Genomic DNA, 9,777 nt, shown 5'->3' on the forward strand with positions numbered 1-9,777 from the left:
TTGACAAAACATATTCTTCAAACTGTATGCAACAACATACCTTTCAGCTGAAGCTGTTTTCTTCATGTTGTTCACTTTTAAACTTGGTTTCCGCTTCTCGTTTTACTTGTTGTTGTCACCTTTTCCGTTTACGTTTTTGTAGTTACTTTAGTCCGTGCTCATTCAAAATAAAAGCATGAATCCAGGTAAACAGTTTACAGCAACTGTTTACATTTGCTTTGAGAGTTTTTATAATATCTGTCAAATTTCATTGTGTGGGTGAACCGGAGCCCCGGAGAAAACCCACAGGAACAGGGTCAGGGTTGGTGTGGTTCTTGATCTCTGGTCCTGGTTCCTCTGACGGTGAACCTCCTCCACCTGCAGCTGTTGGTGTGCTGCTTTATGGGATGAGGATCAGTAAAACCAAGGCGGCCAGAAAACCTGCAGTGATCCCCATGACCTTGAACATGTCCTTCCACCATTTTCCAGGGTTTGCAGCTTTCTTTGCAAGACGAGCAGACAGGTCTTTGATGTGAGCTTGTAGGCATCGAACGATCTCTGCTTCCACCACCGGATCCTCCAATAACATCAGAGTCTCCAGCATTCGCTTCCCGCCGAACTTCTTCTGCAGCTCTTTTATCACGGCCTTGCACACTTTCTTGGCGCTCTTGATGTCCGGGCAGAAGCCTTCAGTGATGGTGAGTCCCTCCATCGTCTGGTTTACCATTCTCTTGATGTGGGGGACCCACTTCTCCTGGTTGCGGTTCGTGACAGCGTTACACTTGTCCAACACTCTCACCGTCAGCACAGTGACAAACATCTGGAGCTGGTTCTGGTTTTCTGCTCCGGCTGCAGGTTCACATCCAGAGGCAGGAGTCTGAGGTTGGTCCATAGTGGCCCCAGAGTTGCTTTCCTTCTCTTGGACTGTCTCCGCTGTGTTGTCACCAGACATGACGCTTTTCTACACGCTCGATATGCTCTGCTCTAAACACTCAGTAGTCTCTGCAATGAGATTAAACCCTGAATGTGTCAAACTGTCTGCTGCTGGTGACTTTTAGAGCTTCAACATTCCAGAATCCCACTGTGATGTTACAAAGCCGATCACCAAGCAGAATGTCTTTGATGTCTCTGATATGTTCTACAATATCTCCACATCTCCCCCCCCCCCCCACCTCTGCCCCCCTCCTCCGCCCCCCTATATATATTTTATATATATATATATATATACACGTATATATCATGTATAAGATAATATAAGATAAGATGAACTTTATTGATCCCGCAGTGGGGAAATTCACTTCTTGTGGCAGCTCTATACAAAACCATCCTGGCTTCTGGGAGGTGGATGGGGTCCTCCTCGTGGTCTTCTGTTTGTAGGGCAGGGTGTTGCTCTCCTCTAATAGTTGCAATATTATGGAGAACAACACAAGCCACAATTATGTCACAGGCTCCCTCAGGAGTTACTGAGATGATGTAAGCACTGGGAACAGGCTTTCAGCAGGCCTACAGTCATCTCTAGCCTGGCTCTGGTCCAGCAGTGTGCCACATTGAAGTGCTGCTGGGGGCCTGGTTGAGGGTCTGGGTAAGGGGTTATGAGTGTGGGTTGGCAGGGGTAACTCCTGTCACCCAGAAGGAAGCCTTCAATCTCTCCTGCAAGTAAAGTCACATTTATTTAGTACAGATATTTTTCACAGACTAACTAGACAAAGATCTTCACAGTGACAAACAGCCACCAGTGCCATGTTTCAGACCACTTACCACAGTCCAGTCTGTTGCTCAGAGTAGACCCTCGATATATGCAGGAGTCCTGCTCAGACCCAGGCCACTTGGCTTCCACATTTGTGATGATGTGAGCTGCATCACAAATGATCTAACAGTACAGAAAATGAGACAGGTTAGTTGAAATGATTGTGCTCTGACATTTAAAAAGAGTAGTCAATGTGTGTACCTGCACATTAATGCTGTGGGAGGACTTCCAGTTCACATAATATTCATTTTGTGAAGGAGCAGTGATAGGAATCTGAGTGCCATTAATGCTACCAATCACATTGGGAAATCCTAAAAGACATTCAAATTTTTGCTCCCAGAGGTCACAGCAACATGTTTACAGAAAAATTATTATTCATTTGAAATTATTTACCCGCAGTCCCATTTGATGGGTCTCACAGGCTTGTGGCCAGGAAAAACAAGACAAACTGAGAGAAACCGTTTCAGAGCGAGGCTCACCTTTCTGACAGCTCTGCAAACAGGTGCTTTACTTATGTGCTCTGCATCTCCAGTGTTGTATAAACCTCTCCCGTTTGCAAAAACGTAGAGCAACGCAAAGTATCTGTTCAGTGGTGAGTTCACGGCCACGGTGGGTGATGTGAGTGATGACAGGACGGACGAGGCTGTGAATGAATTGCAGTGACTGTAACGAAAAACGCTCAAAAGCTCAAGTTTTAACTTTGTTAAAGTTAGATCTAAAACAGACTGAAGGTCACAATGAGGAAGTGACATCACGCTGACCACAGGAAGTAGGTGCAGCATCTGTCCACACTGCATTTCCTTCATACTGTGGAGGCTTGATGCTCTCCATCCTGACAGTTAAAGTCAGTTCAGTCTGGACGCTCAGCGAGGTTCTGACCATCAGTTATAATTAGAGTCAGCAGTGGTGGACTCAGGTGGTCTGAGGGGCAAACAAACCAAACAGGCACAAAGTTGTGATGCACTTGTGATGAAACTTCCAATCCCTGGTTCAGACTAAACTGGATCTGTGATGTGCCTCAGAGAACCGGAACGACGCTCCAACACTTTGTCTTCCTGACAGACAGGAAACAGAAGATTCACAGCTCTCATCTTCCTGTTGAAATTAATATTCATCTTTCAAGCGCTGGTCAAAGCTGTCATATTGACATTTAAAGTGTGATGATTGATTCACAACATCAGCTCACGACTAACATCAGAAAACAGTCGGCCTTAAAAGTTGCTGATAGCCATTAAGAAGAAGAAGTTTGGTGTTATTTTTTCATTTGATGCTTTGAAAACGAGGTGAAATGTCATGATTGACAGCTGAGCGTGGCTCCTGATTGGCTCAGATGGGTTTGTGGGTGGAGTTCAACACCACGGTTCCACCCACTGATCATTACTGATAGTTACTTCAGTACAGGCACTGAGTTATGCTCATGTTATTATCCACCTGCTGACCATTTGCACTGTTTACCTCACCAACTTGCACTATACTTCCACCCTGCGCTACCTCACTTTTGTACCCCCAGAACCGTATTTATTTTACTTATTTTATTTTGTTTTGCCTTATTCTATTTTATTTTATTTTATTCTACTATTATATGTTACTTGTTCTTACGTGCTATGTATGCACCAATCACCAAGACAAATTCCTAGTCATGTGAAACCTCTTCACTTACATGGCAATAGAGACGATTCTAATTGTGATTACTGCACAGACTCTGGCTCCAAATGACATCACCAGAACATCCTCTCCGTGTTCTCAGGCAGCGGAACCGACGGCCTGATGGCAACAGGGAGAGGAGTGAGCGTCCGGGGTGATGGGGCTGCCTGCCTCCTTCATTTTGCTGATGTTCAGCAGGAGGTTATTCTCCTGGCACCAGCTCTCCAGGTGGGTGACCTCCTTCCTGTAGGCCTCCTCCTTGTTGTGGGAGATTAACCCCACGATGGCTGTGTCGTCACCAAAGTTTACCAAAGATGAGTCATAAGGAGCAGTTAGTAAATGCTCATTACCACATTAACCTCCTGTTCACTGGTGTACCATACTGTCACGTGTTACCATCTGATGTCCTAATAAAGTGTGGACTGTCTGTTCCTGTGAGCCTCGCGTGGTTCTCATGTTCATCTGGTCATCATTAGAGGGTCAAAGCACCAGACGTCTTCTGCTGCTGTGCCCACATTCTCATGGAAACACCTCCCTTCAGTTCTCAGGAAGACAAAGTCACAAAGAGGAAGCAAAGTTCCTCACCTGCTTTAACCTCATCTTCTCTGTGCTGTTTCCCAGCTGCTACAGGATCACCAAACTGCAGCAAATCAAGACGACGACTTTGACTCTTCACTGTCTGTTCACGTGTCAAACATCACCGTGAATCCTGTCTGTGTTCTGATCAACACTGACTTAAGAAAACAGTTAACATTTATCATGTTTTTAGCAACATTTATCTTAAGGATCAAACACGTTCACACGTTCAACTTCAACCTCTTCTTCTTCTTCTCAGGTTGTGAAACACTTCATCATCACAAATACACTGTGGGACTGGACAAAGTGTGAAGTTGAGGTTTAGCTTGAGCGTTGTTAAAGCTGAAAGCCACAATGAGGAAGTGACATCACAACCACTACAGGAAGTGGGAGCAGCATCTTTCTACCTTAGAGACTCAAACTTTAGAGACTCAGACTTTAGAGACTCAGACAGTAACGAGAACAAGACAGACTGAGAATCACGATGGACGAGTTCAAATAGATTCAAATGTCTTCATTTGTTCTCCTGACGCTTCAGTTTACAGGTAAGATTCCACACATCACATCTACAAAACAACAACTTCATCTAAACTATTAAAAATGAGTTACCGTTGTTAACTGACGTGCTCTGATCAGGCTTTGGAGAGTGGTAATACTTCCCACGATGAACTTAGTTTTCCATGAGCCCGAAGAGCATGTGTTGAGTGTGTGAGAGCTTTATCTGGTCATTCACAAAACAAAACACTTCCCCATCATTCCCCCGTTAATAACACCAAGCTGCAGTGAGGAACCAACAGTTCAAACTGAATCACGTATCATGAGTCTCAGGCGTCAGATACTGATGGGTGTGGTGTTGTCACGTTTGTGCGTCTGTGTGGTGTCAAACACCACAGAGACTTTTCTACTCGGCTGTATTTTAGGGCCATAGTCGCACAGTCCCAGCACAGCTTAATGCGGCCAGATAGGACACATTTTTACACGTATTTTCCTTACCAAACAGAAAAGTCTGACTTTACACCTTCTGAATTCACGTTTCTCGCTGAACTGCCTCATGAACTCGCTGTAAAACACACTTCATTCGCAGGAGACAGAAACTAAACAAAACTCACCGAAACCATCTTGGTTTGTCTTTCCACGATCACATCTGGTTTGGTTGAAGTAAATTCTCAAGTCACCAAGTAAGATGTAAATATTCTGGCTTCACGTGCCATTTTCATGCACTGCTGATGTCCGGATCTCTATGCTCCATGTTCCAGATCTTCTCATCCCCCTAAGTCATCAAACTGACCTCTGTAGGCTTCTGAGGCCATGTCCTGTCTCAGTCTGGTGTCCAGGTGTGTTCACTGGGCCCCTGTGCCCACTGTGACCCCACCCATGATCCGAGGCTGGGGCCCAGGCTACGACTACTGAGCTACTAGATGACAGTAGCTAAAGCTACAGCCAAGGATAACGAGGCAAAGACCATATTGAGCAGCAGTGTTGGAGCTGCCTTCAAATTCTGGCCATATTTTACACATTTTTAGTCTGATCACTTTACTGCTGAAATACTTTTTCTTTGAGCCTTTTTAATTTACTCAGCTCAGCCTGCTACCCTGAGAATTCAGTTGTAATCAGAATTAGCTCTTAAAATTCAAATACTTTAAAGGGCACAGAAAGCAAGAAAATCACATGATTCCATTTCAGACGCAGTATGAATGCAGTTTGATTATAAACAGGAAGTGCTTTGACTCTGGAAAACCACAAGGATGAGTTTGGTCATCACTCACCATATTTATCTGTGGGGCTGAATATGTCATGTCCTTTATCTCCACACTGAACCACATCTGACTTTTAAATACATACAGTTTACAGAGATGAAGCAAGATGTGCACAGAATGAGGAAGTGACACTTTAATCATACAGGAAGTAAACGCTGCGTCTCCCTTAAAGAAGAAATACCTCAGAACCTTTGACAGTTTAGGGCGTGCGAGCAAAAGAGGGAAACACGATGGCTGAATTCACATGGATTAAAACGTCTTTAGTCGTGATACTGCTGCTCCCGTTTACAGGTAAGGATTTACAAAACACATACATGACTGAAAGAAACACCACAAAGCAATACAGGTAGAATTTATGTAATTGATTTAAGTAATAAAGCCAGGTTTGCTTTCTTTTGAAGGGAACACTTGATATACTTTGATGTATTTCAGATTATCGTCACACATAACTCTAAACATAAGTGCCCTGTTCTTATCACGGTTGTTTTGTTGTATTTATTTCTCATCTTCAGCAGCTGTAATCGGAGAACATCAAAACTTCTCTGTGGCCAGAGTTGGAGAGGAAGTCACTTTGCCTTGTGAAAATGTGTTAAAAGATCATCACAGATGTGACAGCACTACATGGATCACCAATCCTCGTGAGAAAAAAACAACAAAAGAGCTGGTTAATCTCGGGCAGATTAGGAAAAATGAGATTTCCAAAGACAAATCAGACAGACTGAATGTGACAGCAGGTTGTTCTCTGGTTATAACAAACGTCACAGTCGAGGACGTCGGCCGTTACACCTGCAGACAGTTTAACAAGACAGGAAAACAACAAGGTCCAGATGATCCGGTTTATCTGTCTGTTATTAACTGTGAGTATTTACATCATGATGTCTTCACTTTAAACCGTCTTGTTAGAACAACATATTGAAACACTGCAGTAATTATGATTACAGTGATGAAGTAAATTTCATTCTTTCTCTCACAATGTCTCCATCTTCTCCAGTGGAGGAACATCAGACGAATGATTTGGTCAGGTTGGTCTGCTCCGTGTTGACATATGAAGGCTGTGGATACTCAGTGAAGTGGCTGCATGATGATGATGATAAGAGTAACGTGATGCTGACACCTCATGCCTGTGGAGCTTCTGTGGAGTTTAAAACTGCTCATCACAAACACAAATCAAACGTTTATGACTCACTAAAGTGTAGCGTGACAGATCAAAGGAGTGGACGAACGTTCCTGTACGAAGTTGACCCCGAGTCCTCATCAGGTACATTTGATATCATCTGATGCTTTTCAAAGATTACATTATTTCTCATTATTTGTCTCTTCAGACTGTGAGCTGTTTTCTCATTTCATATCATCACATTTCATATTCAACAAAATCAAAAGGAATCAAACCAACAGGAGGACAGAAAACACCGTCTGCAGGGGATTCAACTGCAGGTACTGACTCTTTCTCTGTTTATGAGGTCTAAACATATCAGACTGACACTCGGCTGTGGGTGGAGATCTGCTCATATCCACACAGCTGAGTCTAAAGCCTTGTTGCTCACTGATTCATCCCCCAAAATTCACATAAAATATTATACACATGGTGGCACATGTTGTAATTCTCTTTGCAGTGACTGAGACTGTGTTGAATTGTGTACAGAAAAAAGAAATAAAAGAAAACAAGCATTTTCAAAGGAGTTTTTAATAAGAGGTTGATGAATTTTCTCAAACCACAATCAAATACAGTAGGAAACAAAAAAATGTAATGTAATGTGCTCATATCCTGAAACATTTTAACATCTTTCTGTATGCATCTTGATCTTTTCGATGTTAAACTGCTTATTGATAGCATTAAAAACATGAAAAGTAAGATGCACTCAGTGTACATGTGACAGATGTGTGATTTTGCAAGAAGCACTTTCAGTATTTTTATATTTTAGTGCAGAACTGCAGTCAGAATATTTTGAATGTTTTTCTTCTCCTTTCAGAACCGTGGAAGTGGTGGCACATCGCTGTGGCTGTTTGTTTGGCTGCACTGCTACTTCTAATCTTTGTGTTGGCCATCAGATGGAGGAAAACAAAAGGTGAGAGCAAACACACGTCAAAGTGTTAAAACAGCTGGATGAATGGGGATTTTCACTGTGGGAACTGAAGTCGACTTTGTCTTTCAGGGAACAAAACACAGATGGATGAAAACATTGTGAGTTTCAAACCTCAGTAATCATTTAATCAAATTTTATTTATACACACACACACACACACGCCCAAACACACTAAAGCTCAAGAACTGATAAGTGTTCCTACAATTACTGCATGTTTTTTTGGAATAAACAATACTGACTGTATTGTAATCATACTACTTGGTTGCAACTGCAGTTATAAATAAAATTACTAAGGTAAATTTGTTTGAGAAGCATATAAATAAAGATACATTTAAATAGACAAGGATTTAAATAGACAATGTTAACTAGGTCATATTTCCCCAGAAACAGACCTTAAATCCTGCACTAACTCAGTCTGCACCGGAAACCAGTCAGGACATGGTGAGATCACACACGACACCCAAAGTTATTGATATTATATGACACAAACATTTCTAGGTCTTTTTTCTTCAAATGAGCCTCAGTTCCCTCCTTCATTACTGTGTGTTGTCTTCACTGTACAGGCTGATCCTGAAGATTGCATTTCTTATGCTTCCATCAGCTACACCAAGAAGAGCAGCAGCAACGCTCAGGTAAGCTGTCTGATTGGCAGAAAATGCCCAGGAGGTGATCTCTACCATCCTTAAGCTAGCAATGGACAAGTTTCTGCCTAAACATATCATGAAAAAGTGAATGTTGACTGCACAATGCGTTGGCTATAGAATAAGACACCATCTACATATTTAGACTGGCTCCTTACAGACCTCGCTTTCACTATGCAGTTCTGTCTGCCACGGGGTATGAAATCTCACGGGCAAATGAAGGCTGACAATAATACCACAGGGCAACACTGGGGGAAGTTGTCTGTTTTCACTTTAAGGTTCACTCATCGTTTCATTTGGTTGTTTGTGCTTATGCTTTGTTGAATTTCACTGAGTAACTCAACGTGGTTATCCGTTGCTTTATGTTAGGATGTGACTTTCAGCTGATTCAACATGTTCATCGCATTGGATTAGAATGTTTCGAATCATGCCATGTTGTGTCCAGTTGTGTGATTTATACGTTGTGCCGTTTCTCTTTCCTTTCAAAGGTGTGTGGTAAAGATGACAACGATGAAGGTGCAGGTGCAGTGACATACAGCACTGTGAAAGCTCGCTCTTCTTGTGCTGGAGCCTCTGCTGAGCTCAACAGCCTCTACGCAACCATCAACAAGCCAAACTAACAAAAGGCCACAGTGTAGTTACAACTCGTATCAGTACATTCATTTTACATCGAAAACTAAACGTGAAACCTGTCTGTTATTCCCTCATACTGTGTTGTATTGTTGAATTGCATATGCACTCTGCACACTGCAGAATCCTGCAGAGCATTTAATATTTATTTATTCATGTGCATCATGTGTCCACGGGTTTTTCTTTTACAGTCACTTTCAGGAAGTCAAACCTGGCATCCCTGTGGCTGTTTATTATGGCTTACTTTCCTGTGTTGCTGTAAACACATTTTTGTCCAGAGGGGGGAGCTGTAAGTTAAGTTACTATTGCAGTGTAAAAGTAACAGTCCAATATTCATATGGCTGTTTGACATATAAAAATGATACCATTTGCTCAATGAATCGCTGTCAGACACATTTTTGTGGTGTGATGTGTGTACTGGTGAGTGATAGTTCAAGGGGAGGGATTTTTTACATTTTTTTTGTTTTTTAGTTTTTATTTTATTTTTAACTTTCACAAAGCACATTTCCTCTGTAGTTGCGTTATATGCAATTGCTTACCTCTGAAATATCATGCTGTCATTGTGCTTCCAAGCGCATTTTGGACCTTTTATTAAAAGTGAAAATCTGTCTGTGTTTTGTGAGGTGTGTGATAGAAAACAGTTTTATTGGTGTTCTCCAATAAATTGTAGTAAATGTATTGCGGTGTATTTCTTTTCATTTCCTGGTCTGTTCTGTGTA

At 42.2% G+C, this 9,777-nt stretch overlaps 3 protein-coding genes across 17 annotated transcripts in view; 2 read left to right on the top strand and 1 right to left on the bottom strand.

Moving 5' to 3' along the window:
* LOC124050319 overlaps positions 1-9,777 on the top strand; it is a 242,614-nt gene that overhangs the window by 13,000 nt on the left and 219,837 nt on the right. The window lies entirely within an intron of this gene.
* Positions 1,233-3,135, bottom strand: LOC124050363 (putative nuclease HARBI1). Of its 2 annotated transcripts, none has more exons than XR_006841595.1 (3): positions 1,928-2,195; positions 1,738-1,849; positions 1,233-1,629 (listed from the first exon to the last, which is right to left on the bottom strand). XR_006841595.1 is itself a non-coding variant. In XM_046372839.1 (3 exons), the coding sequence occupies exons 1-3, from the start codon at positions 2,530-2,532 to the stop codon at positions 1,433-1,435; spliced, it is 636 nt and encodes a 211-aa protein (XP_046228795.1). In that variant the 5' UTR covers positions 2,533-3,135; the 3' UTR covers positions 1,233-1,432. The 2 variants fall into 2 exon arrangements, 1 of the variants encoding a protein (XP_046228795.1); XM_046372839.1 differs by lacking the exon at positions 1,928-2,195 and adding an exon at positions 2,206-3,135.
* On the top strand, positions 3,626-9,736 carry LOC124050341. 4 transcript variants are annotated; one of them, XM_046372796.1, is made up of 10 exons: positions 4,359-4,491; positions 5,791-5,994; positions 6,216-6,560; positions 6,695-6,961; positions 7,084-7,137; positions 7,674-7,769; positions 7,857-7,885; positions 8,172-8,228; positions 8,351-8,419; positions 8,917-9,736. In XM_046372796.1, the coding sequence occupies exons 2-10, from the start codon at positions 5,934-5,936 to the stop codon at positions 9,046-9,048; spliced, it is 1,110 nt and encodes a 369-aa protein (XP_046228752.1). In that variant the 5' UTR covers positions 4,359-4,491; positions 5,791-5,933; the 3' UTR covers positions 9,049-9,736. The 4 variants fall into 4 exon arrangements, with proteins under 4 accessions (XP_046228754.1, XP_046228755.1, XP_046228752.1 ...); XM_046372798.1 differs by lacking the exon at positions 5,791-5,994 and having other exon boundaries at positions 3,626-4,491; XM_046372799.1 differs by lacking the exon at positions 5,791-5,994 and having other exon boundaries at positions 3,626-4,491; positions 6,219-6,560.

The sequence above is a fragment of the Scatophagus argus genome, chromosome 19 (genome assembly GCF_020382885.2).
Source record: "Scatophagus argus isolate fScaArg1 chromosome 19, fScaArg1.pri, whole genome shotgun sequence".
NCBI classification, from domain to species: domain Eukaryota; kingdom Metazoa; phylum Chordata; class Actinopteri; family Scatophagidae; genus Scatophagus; species Scatophagus argus.

Excerpts from the sequence above, each read along its gene's own strand:
- LOC124050341 (XM_046372796.1), top strand. The coding sequence starts at position 5,934 with ATGGCTGAATTCACATGGATTAAAACGTCTTTAGTCGTGATACTGCTG. Across the intron at positions 6,962-7,083 it reads TGACCCCGAGTCCTCATCAG|GAATCAAACCAACAGGAGGA; the intron begins GTACATTTGATA and ends CAAAATCAAAAG. Across the intron at positions 7,138-7,673 it reads TGCAGGGGATTCAACTGCAG|AACCGTGGAAGTGGTGGCAC; the intron begins GTACTGACTCTT and ends TTCTCCTTTCAG.
- LOC124050363 (XM_046372839.1), bottom strand. The coding sequence starts at position 2,532 with ATGAAGGAAATGCAGTGTGGACAGATGCTGCACCTACTTCCTGTGGTC. Across the intron at positions 1,850-2,205 it reads TTTGCAGAGCTGTCAGAAAG|ATCATTTGTGATGCAGCTCA; the intron begins GTGAGCCTCGCT and ends CTGTACTGTTAG. Across the intron at positions 1,630-1,737 it reads GAGCAACAGACTGGACTGTG|GAGAGATTGAAGGCTTCCTT; the intron begins GTAAGTGGTCTG and ends CTTTACTTGCAG.